The sequence below is a fragment of the Amblyraja radiata genome, chromosome 15 (genome assembly GCF_010909765.2).
Source record: "Amblyraja radiata isolate CabotCenter1 chromosome 15, sAmbRad1.1.pri, whole genome shotgun sequence".
NCBI classification, from domain to species: Eukaryota; Metazoa; Chordata; class Chondrichthyes; order Rajiformes; family Rajidae; genus Amblyraja; species Amblyraja radiata.
The window spans coordinates 38760296-38779412 of NC_045970.1; the positions used below are offsets into that span (position 1 = coordinate 38760296).

The 19117-nt window shown below is 48.1% G+C and overlaps 1 protein-coding gene across 3 annotated transcripts in view; it reads left to right on the plus strand.

Moving 5' to 3' along the window:
• Positions 1-1737: 1737 nt before the first annotated feature.
• ankrd2 (ankyrin repeat domain 2) overlaps positions 1738-19117 on the plus strand; it is a 34086-nt gene continuing 16706 nt past the window's right edge. Inside the window, exons 1-9 of one of the 3 annotated variants that reach the window (XM_033034137.1) lie at positions 1738-1867; positions 5095-5199; positions 6781-6924; positions 8340-8447; positions 9479-9577; positions 10422-10520; positions 10784-10882; positions 12212-12310; positions 13215-15052. In XM_033034137.1, coding sequence (XP_032890028.1) covers positions 1793-1867; positions 5095-5199; positions 6781-6924; positions 8340-8447; positions 9479-9577; positions 10422-10520; positions 10784-10882; positions 12212-12310; positions 13215-13289 — 903 coding nt within the window. In that variant the 5' untranslated portion in view covers positions 1738-1792 and the 3' untranslated portion in view covers positions 13290-15052. Of the gene's footprint in view, positions 1868-5091; positions 5200-6780; positions 6925-8339; positions 8448-9478; positions 9578-10421; positions 10521-10783; positions 10883-12211; positions 12311-13214; positions 15053-19117 lie in introns of those variants that run through there. The other 2 variants (XR_004414191.1, XM_033034136.1) reach the window with 2 other exon arrangements.

A 19117-nucleotide genomic window follows, 5' to 3' on the forward strand; every position in this document is an offset into this window, starting at 1 on the left:
TTTCCCCTCTAACCTTCAACCTCTTGTCTTTGACCAGCTGGTTTCTGGCCTGAGTTGCATTTTTCCTGCATCTCCTGGAAATATTTAAGGATTCAGGAAGTCTTGATGCAGCTTTATTGGGTTAGACCACATTTGTGGTATTGCGTGCAGAGCTGGTCGCCCCATTACAGGAAGATGTGGAGGTTTCAGAACTACAGAGGAGGTTTACCAGAATGAAGCCTGGGTTGGTTGGTATTAGCCTTAAGGAGATGTTGAACAGACTTTTCTGGAGGTTGCAGGGAGACCTGATAGTAATATGCAAGATTAGGAGAGACATAAATAGGGAAGACAGAACCTTTTTCCCAGGAAGGAGACCTTTAATCGTACTTTATCGGACCATTATCTTGCAAGAAATGTTGTACCTTTTATCCTTTATCTGGGCACTGTGATAGCACGGAAATAAAAGCTTTTCACTGTACCTCGGTACACGTGACAATAATAAACTAAACTAATCAAAAACTAAATACTAGCGAGCATAGCTTTGTGAAAGAGGTAAAGTTTAAGGGAGTAGTGTGGGAAAAGTAAAGAGCGTGGTGAGTGCCTGGAACGCGCTGCCAGGGGTGGTGGTAGAGGCAGGTACGATAGTGGCATTTAAGAGCCTTTTGGATAAGTTAGATAAGGTGAATAAGAGGAATCTGAAGAAGAGTCATGAGCCGATTCGTCAACTGTCCATGTTCCCCATAGATGCTGCCTGACCCGCTGAGTTACTCCAGCACCTTGCTTTACTCTAGAGAAACAGGGTGGATACAGGTCCTTTGGCACACCGAGTCCATGCCAAACCTGTGCACTAGAACTATCCTACACCCTAGGGATAATATACAATCTTTACAATTTTACCAAAGCCAATTAACTTACAAACCTGCACCTCTTTGGAGTGTGGGAGAAAACCGGAGCACCCGGTGAAAATCCAAGCGGTCATCAGCAGAACATACAAATTCCGTACAGACAGCACCGTGGTCAGGATCGAACCCCGGTCTCTGGCGCTGAGGCAGCAGCTTTAACGCTGCACCACCGCTTCTTTGGTATAAACCAGCATCTGCAGTCACTTGTTATTAGATAAGAGTTGGTCTTGGCATCATGTTCTTGCACGGACATTGTGGGCTGAAGGGCCTGTTCCTGTGCTGTACTGTTCTATGGTCTATGTGTATTATTTTCCAGGCTGGACAGGCGGGCTGCTGCCGAGGGATCAGAGCTGATCACTTCACGGAAATTAACGCATAATCTCCACAATCCCACTCCAATAGCTGGGCACCAATTATTTGCATTCCCGCATGCCTCTGCCCTTGTGTCATCTCCCTCTCTGGGCATCTTCTGTGATTTACAATGACTCATTGAGTTTGTGCGTGTGCATGTGTCCTTCCAGTACATCTCCACGCTACCCCTCTGTGGCAGTGTGCTTGTCAAATGACCTCAAAAGTCCTAGCATTCCCTAACCGTCATTGCTGAGCTGCTAAAGCTGTCCCTCCCCTCCCCATCCCAACTGTTACTGGTGCCTGAGGCCAAAGTCACTCCACCCCCTCCCTCCCCATCTCCTGGGCACAGTTGACTCTAGGAGCCCATTTGTCGAGCACCGTCCCCCTCCTACCTCTATCATGCTCCCTCCCATCCCTCCCTCCCTCCCTCCCTGTCCTACCCCTCCCATCCCTGCCCCTCCTCCCTCTCCCCACAGCTATAAAGGAGGACTTGGTTCCTGACCGGTTGCAACCCGTCGACCGAGGATTGGAGGGAGGGACAGAGGGAGGGAGGGAGAGGCATGGAAGGGGACATGGAGATCAGCTTGTTGATCGACCAGGTGGAACTGAAGGAGAGCCTGGAGCGGACGGAGCAGGTAAATTGCCAAGACTAACCCGAGGGTTCGATCCCGACCTCCACTGCTGTCAGTAGTGGAGTTTGCACGTTCTCCCAATCCCTTATTCCCCCTGTCTTTGATCAGGAGCTATAGAAACGGATGTAATTGACTTTTTAAAGTAATTGGGAAAGATATGGTAAGGGATGCGAGGCAATTGCAGGCAAATAGGGATTTAGTCAGTATGCCAACTTGGTCGCCACGGAATTAGGTGGGCCGAACGGCCTGTTTCCACGCCGTACAGTTCTATGAGGAATCCTTTCACGCTCCAAACTGCAACAGCTACTGGATGTTGGGGGAAATCACCAGGAACGCCGGTTCGATCCTGACCTCAGGTGCTGTCTGTGTGGAGTTGGCATGTTCTCCCTGTGACCATGGGGTTTCCTCTGGGTGCTCTGGTACCCTCCCACTTCCCAAAGAGGTGCGGGCTCGTAGGTTAATGGGATTGAATTGATTGGAAAAGGGGCCCTTCAGCCCCAGGAGTCCACGCCGACCATCGATCACCCATTCACACCAGTTCTAGGTTATCCCATTTTTCTAGTGTTCAGCGAATCAGGCAATAATCTACACTCGGTCTTACTGATGTAAAAGACTACGACCGCTCCAGCTCCCTCACCTTCCCCCACTTGGAGAAGACAGGGGAATTTTCAGGTGAATTATTGGAGATTTAAAGTTCATGTTTATTATTGTCATGTGTACCGAGGTACAGTGAAAAGCTTTGTTTTGCACGCTACCCCAACAGATCAGATAATACTATACATAAATACAATCGTCAAACAAGTACAACAGGTAGAGCAAAGGGGAAGATACAAAGGGCAGAATATAGTAATCAGCATTGTCGCGCATCAGTTCCACAGACAAAGTCCAATGTCCGCAATGGGGTAGAGGTGAATCGGGCAGTACCCTAGCTTATGGAATGGCCGTTCAGAAGTCTGATAACAGAGGGGAAGAAGCTGTTCCTGAGTCTGGTGGTGCGCGCCTTCTACAATACAATACAATACAATACAATACAATACAATACAATACAATACAATACAATACAATACAATACAATACATTTATTTGTCATTTGGACACCGTTGAGGTCCAAACGAAATGCCGTTTCTGCAGCCATACATACAAAACAAAAAAGACCCAAGACCCAACACAATTTACACAAACATGCTTCACAGCGCATCTTCTCCTCGCTGTGAAGGAAGGCAAAAAAAACATATCTCTCCCCTGCACTCCCCTCTCCCCCCCATGTCAGAGTCAAAGACAAAGTCAAAGCCCCCGGCGCGCGATGTTAAGACACTTATGGACAGAAAATGGAGGAATATGAATTTATGCACACATCTTAAGAGTTGGTCTCGAGATCACGTTCAGCACAGACATTGTGGGCCGAAGGGTCTGTTTCTGTGCTGTACTGTTCTATGTGCGGTACCTCCTCCTGCTAGATGGGAGCAGGGGAAAGAAGGAATGACTTGGAATGATTTGGAAAATCCCACAAAATATACCATTAGCCACCAGCATAACCAAGGACCAGTCTCACCTGGTCAGTCCTCCCTCTCCCCTTTTCCATCAGACAAGTGGTACAAAAGTATGAAAATACACACCTCCAGATTCAGGGACAGTTTCCTCCCAGCTGTTATCAGGCAACTGGAGATCGGTCCTGACCTCACATCTACCCCACTAGAGACCCTTGGACTATCTTTAATTGGACTTTACTGGACTTTATCTTGCGCTGAAAGTTATTCCCTTTATCCTGTATCTGTAGACTGCAGATGGCTTATTCTTGCCCGTTAATCTGTTTGATTGACCCAGGGCATGGATATGAAAGCAACATAGAACATGGAGCAGCACAGAACAGTAACAGGCCCTTCGGCCCGTGATGTCACTGCCAACCATGATACCAATTTAACCGCACTGTTGAGGCAGGTACTATAACAACATTTTAAGATACACTTGGACAGGTACACGGATAGGAGGGATATACGCCAAACACGGGCACAAGGGACTAGTGTAGATGGGGCATCTTGGTCGGCATGGACGAGTTGGGCCGAAGAGCCTGTTTACAAACTTTGGTGTAAACCAGCATCTGCAGTTTTTTGTTTCTGCAAGGAACTGCAGGTGCTGGTTGACAAATAAAGATGTAAAGTGCTGGAGTGAACTCAACGGGACAGGCAGCATCTTTGGGAAACATGGATAGGCGATGAGAGTTTCAGGTCGAGTCCTGAAGAAGGATATGAAGAAGGGTCCCAACCCGAAACATCACCTGTCCATGTTTCATGTTGAAGCTATACCTATACCTATAGCCTTTTACATCTCCACCCTGGGAAAAGATATGTGACAATAATAATCAATAGCAGTTATCAGATCAAAGACATCGACGCAACCCAGACCATCATGCAAACCAACGTCCATTCCATTGACTCCATCTACACTTCACGCTGCCTCGGCAAGGACACCAGCATCATCAAGGACCAGTCTCACCCCAGTCACTCCCTCTTCTCCCCTCACCCAACAGGCAGGAGGTACAGAAGTGTGAAAACGCACACCTCCAGATTCAGGGACGGTTTCTTCCCAGCTGGTATCAGGCAATTGAACCATTATATCACCACTAGAGAGCGGCCCTGAGCTACTATCTACCTTATTGAAAACTCTTCAATCTATCTTTAATCGGGACTTTATCTTGCACTATACATAATTCCCTTTATCCTGTAGCTGTACACCATGGACAACTTGATTGTAATCATGTATAGTCTTTTGGCTGACTGGATAGCATGCAACAAAAAAAGCTTTTAACTGTGCCTTGCTACACATGACAGTAAACTGAACCAGACTCCATCCATGCTAGTCCCATTTGCCCACTATTCAAACTATATCTAAACATCTATATATAAATGTAAACCATTTATTTTCCAGAAACAAAGAAGTGCAGATGCTGGTTGATACCAAAGATAAACACAAAGTGCTGGAGTAACTCAAAGGGTCAGGCAGCATCTCTGGAGAAAAAAGATGGGTGACATTTCGGGTCGGGACCCTTCTTCAGACTAACTTACTTTCTACTTTCAGTAGAATTTACTTTCTACATTTTTAATACTTTGAGATGCTCGTGTCAGCCGTGTTTCCTCTCTGTGTGACTCTGCGTGTGAGAGAGAGAGAGAGAGAGAGGGTTCAGATATGGAGACTCCTTACTAAAATGCTGCTTCTCCCTCTATTCCCAGCAGAGGTCCCGTGGGTGCAAGATGGCGATCACCGGAATGGAAGCGGCTGACCTGGAGAAAGAGAAATACCGCGAGGCAGCGGAAGGCGGCAGGGTTCTGGCAGTGAAAGTAATGACTGACACGAGGCTGAATCCCAGAGCAAGCTCAAGACAGTGGGGGGGAAAAACGCACAATATGTTGGAGTAACTCAGCGTGTCAGGCAGCATCTCTGGAGAAAAAGAATAGATGACATCCCAGGTCACGACCTTTCTTCGGACTTGCCGTCTGAAGAGGGGTTCCGACCTGAAACGCCATCTATTCCTTTTCTCCAGAGATGCTGCCTGGCCCGCTGAGTTACTCCGGCATTTTGTGCCTGTCGTAGGCATGAGAGGGAGATGGACCAAACGCGGGCAAATGGGACTAGCATGGATGGGGCACGTTGGTCGGTACGGTCGAGTTGGGCTGAAGGGCCTGTTTGCGCGCTGTGTGAGTCTAAGAGGAAGGACGTGCTGTGGTGTGGGTCACTGTGCGACCAGGGAGGAGTCAGCTGACTGTGCCAGAGCATTGTGGCACCATCCTGTGGACCGGTGCCAACTGTTGTGGGCTCAGCATTGCCTCAGTCACCTTCATGCTCTCAATGTCAGGCTAGATCAATGGGTAACCTTGGCAACTGTAAGCAGATTGCGCTGTGGCATCTATCCCCTGCTCCCCGGCTCCCAGGGTTTTGTGGCTTCGATGGCGGTGTGAGCTTTGTTCAGCAGCTGCAGTAAAGCGCGGAGATTTGTTCAGTGACCTTGGTCCAGTACTGGTGACACCTGTTGTGTTGGCACTTCCCATGTTGAACGGGCAACCTCAGACACCACCCCCCACAATCCAATGTCATAGTCACAGGGCAGTACAGCATACAAACAGGCCCTTCGGCCCAGCACGCCCACGATGCCCCACCTACACCCGTCCCACCGGGCGGCACACTACACTTGGTAGGGAGAGTTGCTGCTCCACGCTGCCAGAATCCCGGGTTCAATCCTGACCTCAGGTGCTGCCTGCGTGTGGAGTTTGCACCTTCTCCCTGTGACCGCATGGCTTTTCTCCGGGTGCTCCGGTTTCCTCCCACATCCCAAAGACGTGCGGGGTTGCCGGTTAATTGGCTTCTGTAAGATCGCCCCTAGTGTGTAGGATGCAAAACTGCGATAAGATATGTAGGACTAGTGTGAATGGGTGAATGATGGTCGGCATGGAGTCGCTGGGCTGAAGGGCCTGTTTCCATACTGTATCTCTAAAAACAAAAAAGACATGTCTGAGAGTCCGAGGGAGAGTACAAGTGTGTGTGAGAAAGAGTCAGAATGTGTGAAAGAAAGATACAGCTCATCTCTCTCTTTCCACTTGTCTCATTCTCTCCCTCGCTCTCATCACCTCCCTCTCCCCCATCTTCCATTGCCCTCCCCCTTCCTCCCCCTCTCTCTGTTTCTCGGTCCATTTCTCTCCCCCTCTGCTCTGCCTCTCTCGTGTTGTTCACCCAACCTATCTCTCTCTCTCTCTCCCTCTCTCTCTCCCTCTGCCACTGGCACGTTCCATCCCTCCTGCAACGAGCCTCCCTCCGCTCTCCCCACCACCATCGTGCTCGCCCCCAGACACGAGCAACGAACACAGTCACTGTCTGAGAACCGTCCGTGGTCCCCGTAACGTCCTGTTGCTGTCTGAACCGCTCAGGGTGAAGAGAGAGTAAGGAGAACCTCCAGGGATCTCCGTCAGGAAATCATCAGTCTGGGCGGAATCCATAACCTGATTGAACTTCGGAAGAAAAGGAAAGAGAGGAAGAAGGTTCCAGCTCCCGAGCCCGAGGATGAGGAAATTGTAAGTACGTCGCGAAGCCGGCTGGATCTCCCGGTTGCTAACTATCTCAACTCCCCTTCCCACTCCCATACTGACCACCCCTCTCCCGTCAGGCGAGAGGTATAGAAATGTGAAAACGCACACCTCCAGATTCAGAGACGCTTTTTTCCCAGCTGTTATCAGGCAACTGAACCATCCTATCACCAACTATAGAGTGGTCCTGACCTCCAATCTACCTCATTGGAGACCCTTGGACTATCTTTAATCGGACTTTACTGGAAAATCTTATACTGAACGCTATTCCCTTTATCCTGTATCTGTACACTGTGGACGGCTTGATTGTAATCATGTATAGTCTTTCCGCTGACTGGATAGCAGCAGCAAAAAAGCTTTTCACCGTACCTACACATTAGACGTGACAATAAACTAAACTAAACTAAACAAAGAAACATAGAAAATATAGAAAATAGATGCAGGAGTAGGCCATTCGGCCCCTCGAGCCAGCACCGCCATTCAATATGATCGTGGCTGATCATCTAAAATCAGTACTCCGTTCCTGCTTTTCCGCCATATTCCTTTAGCCCAAAGAGCGAAATCTAAATCTATCTTGAAAACATCCACTAAATTGGCCTCCATTGCCTTCTGTGGCAGAGAATTCCACAGATTCACAACTCTCTGGGCAAAAAAGGTCTTCCTTATCTCAGTCCTAAATAGCCTACCCCTTATTCGTAAAATGTGACCCCTGGTTCTGGACTTCCCCAACATCAGGAAAAAAATTCCTGTCCAATCCTTTAAGAATTTTATATGTTTCTATAAGATCCCTTCTCATCCTTCTAAATTCCAGTGAATATTAGCCCAGTCTACCCATTCTTTCATCATATGTCAGTGTCACCATCCCGGGATTTAACCTGGTGAATCTACGCTGCACTCCCTCAATAGCATTAAAGTCCTTCCTCAAATTGCATTAATTCCTTCAATAGCATTAATGTCCTTCCTCAAATTGGACCAAAATTGCACACAATACTCCGGTGTGGTCTCACCAAGGCCCTGAACAACTGCAGTAGGACCTCCTTGCTCCTAATCTTAAATCCTCTCGCATTGAAGGCCAACATGCCATTAGCTTTCTTCACTGCCTGCCGTACCTGCATGCTTACTTTCAGTGACTGATGTACAAACACACCCAGGTCTTGTTGCACCTCCCCTTTTCCTAATCTGACACCATTCAGATAATAATCTGCCTTCCTGTTCTTGAAGAAACTAATCTCGTTCTAGCTGAAGGGCCTTTTTCCACGCTGCAAGTCTAAAGTAAAGTGAACCAAAGTGTAAGATCACCCCTCATCCTCCTGCGCTCCAAGGAATAAGGTCCAAGCTTGCTCAATCTGTCCCTGTAGCTCAGGCCCTCGAGTCCTTAATGCATCTGTTGTCTGTGTCTCCAGCCAGGGCCAGTCGAGGTGCCAGAGTTTCTTCTTGCAGCGGTTCGAGGAAAGATTGGAACTGTCAAGAAATACTTTGCACACGGTGGAGATGCTGACGCTTGTGATGAGGTGGGAGGGGAGGGGGTGGAAGTGGGGGGGGCAAGGGGGGTGTGTGTGGGTCGATCGGTCTCCCTCTTTGTTAACCCTGTGCCCTGTCTCCGTCCTGTCTCCATTTCATCCACCAGCGCTTTGTGTTTAGCTCAAGGCTCAATGTTAACAACATTTGAAATGCATTCGGACAGGTACAAGGATAGTGTAGGAAGGAACTGCAGATGCTGGTTTACACCGAAGATAGAAACAAAATGCTGGAGTGACTCAGTGGGACAGGCAGCATCTCTGGAGAAAAGGAATAGGTGACGTTTCGGGTGGAGATCCTTCTTCAGACTGAGCTCCGAAGGGTCTCGACCCTAAACATCACCGATTCCTTCTCTCCAGAGATGCTGCCTGACTCATTGAGTTGCTTTAGCATTTTGTGTCTGTGTTAGGTACATGGATAGGATGGGTTTAGAGAGAATTGGGTCAAATGCGGGCAGGTGAGGCATGTTGGTTCACATGGACTAAGTTGGGCCGAAGGGCCTGTTTCCCTGCTCTGTGACTCTATGACAATACATGGTGGTGTAGCTGGTAGAGCCACCGCCTCACTGTGCCGGAGACCCGGGTTCGATCCTGACCTTGGTTGCTGCCTGTGAGTGGAGTTTGCACCTTCTCCTTGTGACCACATGGGTTTCCTCCGGGTGCTCCGGTTTCCTCCCACATTCCAAAGACGTGCGGGTTTATAGGTTGATAGACCCTTAGTAATCGTGTTGGGAGTGGATGAGATGTGGGATGACATAGAACTAGTGTGAATGGGTGATCGGTGGTCAGCGTGGACCTGGTGGTCAGCGTGGCCTGTTTCTAACTAACTAACTAAAAGAGTGCAAAATATAATGTTACAGTTGCAGAGAAAGTGCAGATTCAAACAAGTGCAAAGGCCACAAGGAGGTAGGTCGGGGAGTCGGGAATAAATTATTGATGTTGTATACATTAAAATCTGCTGTCAGAATTCCAATCATGTGGCAATTCAAATATGCTGTGCATTCAATGTTTACTTTATCTTTTAGTTTAAGCGAACCGCCCTGCACCGAGCAGCTCTGGAAGGTCACACAGAAATAGTCATGGAACTTCTGGATGCAGGAGCCACTGTTGACTTCAAGGACAGGGTGAGTGTTTTATTCCTCAACTTCCATCCTCCATACTGTCCCATCACCCACTCCCAGGGCAGGGACAGCACGGGTTAGTGAAGCTCCCTCTACACTCTACACTCCCGTCACACACTCTGAGGACCAGCCCTATTAAATCTGTTTCTGCCCACTTTGGGCTGGAAATTCCAAATCACAAACTCGATGCAGGAGAAACCATCTCTTCCGATGCCATCAGACACTTTCACCCTGGACTGTCTGTCGTAGGTGTGAGAACAGAAGACATGCTCAATGGTGATCCAGCTCCACACACACACACACACGTACAGTCATACACATACACACACATGCAGACACACTGACACACACACACTGACGCACACACGCTGACAAGCACACGCAGGCACGCACACACACTGACACACACACACACTGACGCACACATATATATGCACGTACACACACACACACACACTGACAGGCACAAACACGCATGTGTGCACACACACACACTGACATGCACACACACTCACACATATACACACATTAAAACAAATTACACATTCACTGGCACGTGCTCACTGACACACGCTCACACTGACACACACTCACAGTGACACACACACTCACAATGCCACACACTCACACTGACACACACACACACACACACACACACACACACACACACACACACACACACACACACAATATTGAAATAAAAACAGAACATAATGGAAACACTCAGCAGGTTAGGCAGCATCTGTGGAAAGAGAAACAGATTTCAAGTCTCTGGTCTGAGACCCATTGTCAGAAGCGTGGTCCCAGGCGGTCTCTGACTCCCCTCCTCTGTCACCTCTCCTTGCAGCTCGACTGTACATCTGTCCACTGGGCCTGTCGGGGGGGACGGCTGGAGGTGCTGAAAATCCTGCGGGAGAAAGGGGCCTCGGTCAATGTACATGACAAGGTGAGGGTCGGGGGGAGGGGGGGGGGGGGGGAGACGTGGGATGTTGCCAGGACTCAGGGCCCTGAGCTATAGGGAGAGGTTGGGCAGGGTAGGACTTTACTTCTTGCAGCGCTGGAGGCTGAGGGGTGATCTTCCGCCAGCGCTTTGTGTCTTGTCTTTACGGGTGAATGAACCGCTGGATCGCAGCAGTGGTCGGCGAGGATGTGATTTGTGGGATGTTTAATGGGCTGCTCCAATCTAATGGGGAGTTTGTTGGGTTACAGTTGCTCAGTACTCCGCTACACGTCGCTACCCGGACTGGCCACCTGGAGTGCGTCGAGTACCTCATCGCCTGTGACATTAACATCAACTCCAGGGACCGGGTAAGGTCAACCTTTTCCCCACTGCCGCGATAAACAGGATGCCTGGAACGTGCTGCCGGGGCTGGTGGTGGAGGCAGATACAACAGTGTGTTTACAAGACTTTTAGATTGAGGGGTGACCTGATATAAATATATCAAATTATGAGCGCCATAGATAAGGGAGACACAGAACCTTTTCCCCCCCAAGGTGAAAATATCAATGGCTGGATGGCATAGCTTTAAACCTCTGTCCCACGGTACGAGTTCATTCCAAGAATTCTCCCGAGTTTGCCCTGATTCGAACTGGGAGATTTACGGTAATGGTCACTCGTCGGTACTCGGGGCTCTCGTGGAAAATTTTCAACATGTTGAAAAATCTTCACGAGGCTTCCCGTGCTTACCTGCCGTTAGCGAGTCTTCCCGAGTACCTGCCGTTAGCGTTACGAGCCTCTAAGAGATGTCCCCGAACCACGACGTACCCGCTACGTTCATTCTCCGTGCTTACCACGAGTTTGATTTTTTTCTTAACTCGGGAGAGCTCTTGGAATGAACTCGTACCGTGGGGCAAGGCTTTTAAGGTGAGAGGGGCAGAAGTTTAAAGATGTGCGGGGCAAGTTTTATTACACAGAGAGTTGTGGGTGCCTGGAACTTGCCGCAAGGCAGGGGTGGTGGTGGAGGCAGATACGACAGTGGCATTTGAGAAGCATTTGGATAGACACGTGGATATGGAGGGAAATGGATCTCGTGCAGGCAGAGGAGATTACTTAAACTTGGCCATCGAGCTCAACACGGAAGTTGTGGGCGAAGGGCCTGATCCGTTGTGGTGCTGTTCTATGCTCTATGTCTGTGATGCCTGGATTAAGAGCTATTAGCTACATGGAGAGGTTGGACAGACTTGGATTGTTTTTTTCTGGAATGCAGGAGGTTGCGGGAAGACCTGATTGAAGTTTATAAAATGATGAGAGGCATAGAAGATGGTCAGAACCTTTTTTCCCAAGGTGAAAATATCAAAGACTGGAGGCCATAGCTTTAGGGTGAGCGGGGCAGAATGTTTAAAGGAGATGTGCGGGGCAAGTTATTTTGCACAGAGTGCCTGGAACGTACTGCCAGAGGTGGTGGTGGAGGTAGATACGATAGTGGTGTTTAAGAGGCATTTGGATATGCAGGTGGATGTGCAGGGAATGGAGGGATATGGATCATATGCAGGCAGCGGAGATTAGTTTAATTTGGGTATCGAGCACAGCGGGGACGTTGTGGGCCGAAGGGCCTGTTCCTGTGCTGTACTGCTCTATGGTCTACCGTCTGTGATGTGAGCGGGAATGTCCTGACTGCCTCGCGCTTTGTCCCGCAGGAAGGTGACACTGCCCTGCACGACGCTGTTCGACTGAGCCGCTACAAGATAACCAAACTGCTCATTTTGCAAGGGGCTGATTTGAGGACCAAAAACAACGTGAGTATTCCTGAGACGTTTCGGAGCCTCACGACAGTGTCTGGCGAATTACCGAAAGGTTCAAAGGGCTTGAGCTTGAGTTTTAGTTTATTGTCACGTGTACCAAGGTACAGTGAAAAGCTTTTGTTGCGAGCACTCCAGTCAGCGGAAAGACAATCGAGCCGTCCACAGTGTACAGATACAGGATAAAGGGAATAACGCGTTTAGTGCAAGATAAAGCCCAGTATAGTCCGATCAAAGATAGTCTAAGGGTCTCCAATGTAGATGGTGGGTGAGGACTGCTCTCTAGTTGTGATAGGATGGTTCAGTTGCCTGAAAACAGCTGGGAAGAAACTGTCCCTGAATCCGGAGGTGTGCGTTTTCACACTTCTGTACCTTTTGCCTGATGGGGGAGTGGAGAAGAGGGAGTGGCCAGGGTGCGACTCGCCCTTGATTATGCTGGTGGCCTTGCCGAGGCAGCGTGAGGTGTAGATGGAGTCAATGGAAGGGAGGTCGGTTTGTGTGATGGTCTGGGCTGCGTCCACAATTCTCTGTAATTTCTTGCGGTCTCGGATGGAGCTGTGATGCATCCCGATAAAATGCTTTCTGCGGCGCATCTGTAGAAGTCGGTGAGAGTTGATGGGGACATGCCGAGCTTCCTGAGCCTTCTAGGGAAATAGAGGCGTTGGTGTGTGGTGTCAATTAGATTATCAAGAATGACAGGGAGATCTTGATCAGCTAGCGCAGTGGTGTGGTGGTAAGATGCTGTCCCTGTGTGGTGGGTGGTAAGATGCTGTCCCTGTGTGGTGCAAGACCCTGCTCGTGGTAAGATGCTGTCCCTGTGTGGTGTGGTGGTAAGATGCTGTCCCTGTGTGGTGCAAGACCCTGCTCGTGGGCTGACGATGTCTGTCTTTCTTTCATGTAGGAGGGGAAGACTCCCATCGACCTGGTGCAGCAGTGGCAACTCGAAACTAAAGGCGCCTTTGCCCACGCAAACTAGCATGCGGCAGTAAAACCATCGTGCAACGTTTCCGCTAACAAAACTCTGACTGTCCGCTGAATCTTTCCCCGCAAACATCGCAGCCCGCAACTAATTTCACTTTTACAGACGTACGAGATTTACGAAATCTTGAGAAGATTGACAAGAATGTCGCCAGGACTCGAGAGCCTGAGCTGCCGGGAGAGGTTGGGCGGGCTAGGACTTTTTTCCATGGAGCGCTGGAGGCTGAGGGGTGATCTTATAGAGGTGTATAAAATCATGAGGGGAATCGTTAGGGTGAATGCACCCTAGTCACCCGAGTAGGAGAATCAAGAACCAGAGGACTTAGGTTTAAGGTGAAAGGGGAAAGATTTAATAGGAATCTGAAGGTTCACTCAGAGGGTGGTGGGTAGATGGAATGAGCTGCCAGAGGAGGTAGTTGAGGCATGTACTTAAAATAAATTCGGACAGGTACAGAGATAGGAAAAGTCTAGAGGGATATGGGCAAAACATGGGCAGGTGGGACTAATGTAGATGGGGCATCTTGGACAGCATGGGCAAATTGGGCCAAAGGGTCTGTTTCTGTGCTGTGTGACTGTGACTCTAAACATTGATTCTGCCAAACGAAGACACCTGCAGGCCAAACATTTAGCCACCGCTGACTGATGATGCGAGATCCAGCCAGGTTGTTGGGGAGTGGGATTAAAGGAGCCCACAAACCAATTGATGCTTCTCAGAATAATCACAAAGGTTGGACACAGAGCTCAGCGACGGGTAGTGCCGCTGCCTCACATCCCCAGGGTCCCGGGTTCAATCCTGACCTCGGGGGCTGTCTGTGTTGAGTTTGCACGTTCTCCTGGGGAGCGCATCCTGGAGTTTCCTCCTACATCCCAATGACGCGCATGTCCGTAGATGAACTGGCCACTGTAAACTGTCCCTAGCGTGTTGGTGAGGGGTAGAATCTGGGGGGAGTTGGTGGGAATACGGGGCAATAGATAGGAATTAATGTGCGATTAGTGTGGATAGGTGGTCGATGGCCCGCATGCACTCGGTGGGCCGAAGGGCCTTTTTCCATGTTGTGTAGCTCCATAGTTAAATGGTAGTGGAATAAAAACTGATATTGTTATTAGTTATTATTGTCAAATGTATCGAGATAAAGAGAAAAAAATTATTTTGCGTGCTATCCAGGAAAGGTCTACCATACATGAGTACAACAGGTGTACAGTGGCGCAGCAGGTAGAGCTGCTGCCTCACTGCGTCAGAGACCCGGGTTCAATCCTGTCCTCAGGTGCTGCCTGTGTGGAGTTTGTGCGTTCTCCATGTGACTGTGTGGGTTTTCTCTGGGTGCTCCGGTTTCCTCCCACACGCAAATGACATGCAGGTTTGTAAGTTAATTGGCTTCTGTAAATTGTACTTGGTGAGTAGGGTGCAAATGTGGGATAACATAGAACTAGTGTACGGGTGATCAATGGTTGGCGTAGACTCGGTGGACCGAAGGAGCTGTTTGCATGCTGTATCTCCAAATTAAACTAAACTAAACTAAACAGGTAGTGCAAAAAGTGTAAGGACACAGAGTGAAGAATATAGTTAAAGAGAAAGTGCAGATAAAAAAAGTGCAAGGGCCACAATAAGGTGGGTTGGAAGACCGGGAGTTTATCCCTAGCTTATGGGAGGACTGTTCATAGTGTGATAACAGCAGGGAGGAAGCTGTTCCTGAATCTGGTGGTGTGTTCGTTCAAGCTTTTGTAGCTTCTGACCGACAAGAGAGGGGAGAAGAGGGAATGACCAACTGGGTCATTGATATTGAACAGTTTCTTTTCTTCGGTATTCACCAAGGAGAAGGATATTGAATTATGTGAGGTAAGGGAAACAAGTAGAGTAGCTATGGAAACTATGAGGATCAAAGAAGAGGAAGTACTGACACTTTTGAGAAATATAAAAGTGGATAAGTCTCCAGGTCCGGACAGGATATTCCCTAGGACATTGAGGGAAGTTAGTGTAGAAATAGCAGGGGCTATGGCAGAAATATTTCAAATGTCATTAGAAACGGGAATAGTGCCGGAGGATTGGCGTACTGCGCATGTTGTTCCATTGTTTAAAAAGGGGTCTAAGAGTAAACCTAGCAATTATAGACCTGTTAGTTTGACGTCAGTGGTGGGCAAATTAATGGAAAGAATACTTAGAGATAATATATATAAGCATCTGGATAAACAGGGTCTGATTAGGAACAGTCAACATGGATTTGTGCCTGGAAGGTCATGTTTAACTAATCTTCTTGAATTTTTTGAAGATGTTACTCGGGAAATTGATGAGGGTAAAGCAGTGGATGTTGTGTATATGGACTTCAGTAAGGCCTTTGACAAGGTTCCTCATGGAAGGTTGGTTAAGAAGGTTCAATGGTTGGGTATTAATGGTGGAGTAGCAAGATGGATTCAACAGTGGCTGAATGGGAGATGCCAGAGAGTAATGGTGGATGGTTGTTTGTCAGGTTGGAGGCCAGTGACGAGTGGGGTGCCACAGGGATCTGTGTTGGGTCCACTGTTGTTTGTCATGTACATCAATGATCTGGACGATGGTGTGGTAAATTGGATTAGTAAGTATGCAGATGATACTAAGATAGGTGGGGTTGCGGGTAATGAAGTAGAGTTTCAAAGTCTATTTATAACCAGATTTATGCCAGTTGGAAGAGTGGGCTGAAAGATGGCAGATGGAGTTTAATGCTGATAAGTGTGAGGTGCTACATCTTGGCAGGACAAATCAAAATAGGACGTACATGGTAAATGGTAGGGAATTGAAGAATGTAGGTGAACAGAGGGATCTGGGAATAACTGTGCACAGTTCCCTGAAAGTGGAATCTCATGTAGATAGGGTGGTAAAGAAAGCTTTTGGTGTGCTGGCCTTTATAAATCAGAGCATTGAGTATAGAAGTTGGGATGTAATGTTAAAATTGTACAAGGCATTGGTGAGGCCAATTCTGGAGTATGGTGTACAATTTTGGTCGCCTAATTATAGGAAGGATGTCAACAAAATAGAGAGAGTACAGAGGAGATTTACTAGAATGTTGCCTGGGTTTCAGCAACTAAGTTACAGAGAAAGGTTGAACAAGTTAGGGCTTTATTCTTTGGAGCGCAGAAGGTTAAGGGGGGACTTGATAGAGGTTTTTAAAATGATGAGAGGGATAGACAGAGTTGACGTGGAAAAGCTTTTCCCACTGAGAGTAGGGAAGATTCAAACAAGGGGACATGACTTGAGAATTAAGGGACTGAAGTTTAGGGGTAACATGAGGGGGAATTTCTTTACTCAGAGAGTGGTAGCTGTGTGGAATGAGCTTCCAGTGAAGGTGGTGGAGGCAGGTTCGTTTTTATCATTTAAAAATAAATTGGATAGTTATATGGATGGGAAAGGAATGGAGGGTTATGGTCTGAGCGCAGGTATATGGGACTAGGGGAGATTATGTGTTCGGCACGGACTAGAAGGGTCGAGATGGCCTGTTTCCGTGCTGTAATTGTTATATGGTTATATGGGGTGAGTCTGAGAAAGAGTCACGACCCAAAACATCACCTATTCCTTTTCTCCAGAGATGTTGCCTGACCTGCTGAGTTACTCCAGCATTTTGTGTCTATCTTGAGGGTTGGACAAGTCATAGATTATGTTGGCTGCTTTCCCGAGGCATCGTGAAGTGTAGATGGAGTCGATGGTGGGGAGTCTGGTCTGTGTGATGGACTGGGCTGCATCCACAACTGCGTTGTGATATCACAACCTTGTAAGGCTTCAGTGATTTTGCATTAAAAAAACAGTGGCTTATAAAAAGCTAATTCCCCAAAATACTTTCACAACTGAAACAATCCCTCAGTGTCCAACATGGATCTGTTTCAGCGTTGAATACCTTTATCTTCTGAGCATCCATAGCCCCTGGAGAATTCTGTTGGGCAGCACGGCAGTAGAGCTACCAGCTCACAGCACCAGCACCAGGGGTTCGACCCTGACCACGGGTGCTGTCTGTCCGGAGTCTGTACGTTCTCCCTGTGACCGCGCGGGTTTTCTCCGGGCGCTCCGGTTTCCTCCCACTCTCCAAAGACGTGCGGGTTTGGCTTCTGCAAACTGTAAATTGTTCCAAGTGTGTAGGAGGGTGTAAGTGTACAGGGTGATCGATCGGCGTGGACTCAGCGGGCCAAAGAGCTTTTTTCTAACATCTAAAGTTAACAACCTTTTCAATAAAGAAATCTCGGATCGACTAACCCTATCTCAAGTTGACAAGTCCGGACTCCAGTGTTTATCTCCATCTCTTGATAATTAAAGGCCTCAATAAATGGAAATATGACTGCCTGATTGTCCTATACTCATCATGTCCCAGCCTTTACACATGTCCTTCACAACATGGACACTGCATGGGCTGTCTTTGCATTCCGCGGATCACAGGAGGTTCAGTTTAGTTTAGTTTATTATTGTTTCGTGTGTCTAGGTACAGTAAAAAGCTTTTTTCTTGCATGCTATCCAGTCAGCGAAGATTACAATCAAGCCGTCCACAGTGTTCAGATACTGGATAAATGATGTAACCATTAAGATGTAACAAGATAAAGTCCAGTAAAGTCTGATTAAAGACAGTCCGAGGGTCTCCAATGGGATAGATGGGAAGTCAAGACTGCTTTCTAGTTGGTAGAGGACGGTTCAGTTGCCTGATAACGGCTGGGAAGAAGCTGTCCCTGAATCTGGAGTTGTGCGTTTTCACACTTCTGTACCTCTTGCTTGATGGGAGAGGGGAGAAGAGGGAGTGACCAGGTGAGACTGGTCCTTGGTTATGCTGGTGGCTAATGGTAAATGATTTTCCAAGTCATTCACAGTCGTCCCTCTTTTCCTCTGCTCCCATCTGACAGGAGGTACCGCACACAGAACAGTACCTTGGTGAACATGTTGTCACTCAGAAGGTACAGTGAGCTGTACCACAGTACAATGGAAAGCCTTCTGCTGCATGCCGTCCAGTCTGCCAAAAGTCTATACATGATTACAATCAAGCTGTCCACAGTGTAGTGGCAGTCTGAAGAAGTCTCGACCTGAAACATCACCCATTCCTTCTCTCCAGAGGTGCTGCCTAACCCGCTGAGTTACTCCAGTGTTTTGTGTCTACCAAAACATCATCTATTCCTTTTCTCCAGAGATGCTGCCTGACCCGCTGAGTTACTCCAGCACTTTGTGACCTAAAGAAGGTATATAAAATGCTGGGTAGACAAAAGTGCTGGAGAAACTCAGCGGTTGCGGCAGCATCCATGGAGCGTAGGAAATAGGCAACGTTTCGGGCCGAAACCCTTCTTCAGACTCTTAAACATATAAAATGCTTGTCTTCATTAGTCAGGGCGTTGGGTATAAGAGTCAGGATGTCATGTTGCAACATTATAAGACTTTGGTTAGGCCACATATTGTGTATTGTGTGCAGTCCGGGTCATCCCATTATAGGAAGGATGTGGAGGTTTTGAAGAGGTTTTACGAGAATTATGCCTGGAGTATTTGCTATTCGCTACAGGGAGAGGTTGAACAGACTTGGATTGTTTTCTCTGGAGCATCGGAGATTGAAGGGAGACCTGATAGAAGTATATAAAGAGTGGCATAGATAGGGGACACAGTCAGAACCTTTTTTCCAAGGTGAAATATATCAATGACTGGAGGACATAGCTTTAAGATGAGAGGGGCAACGTTTAAAGGAGACAGGTGAGGCATGTTTTTTTTGCACAGAGAGTTGTGGGTGCCTGGAACGTGCTGCCATGTAGGGGTGGTGGTGGTGTCCGGAAATATTACCATCTGGTTTGGGAATTGCTCTGCCCAGGACAAGAAGGCTCTGCAGAGAGTAGTGCGTT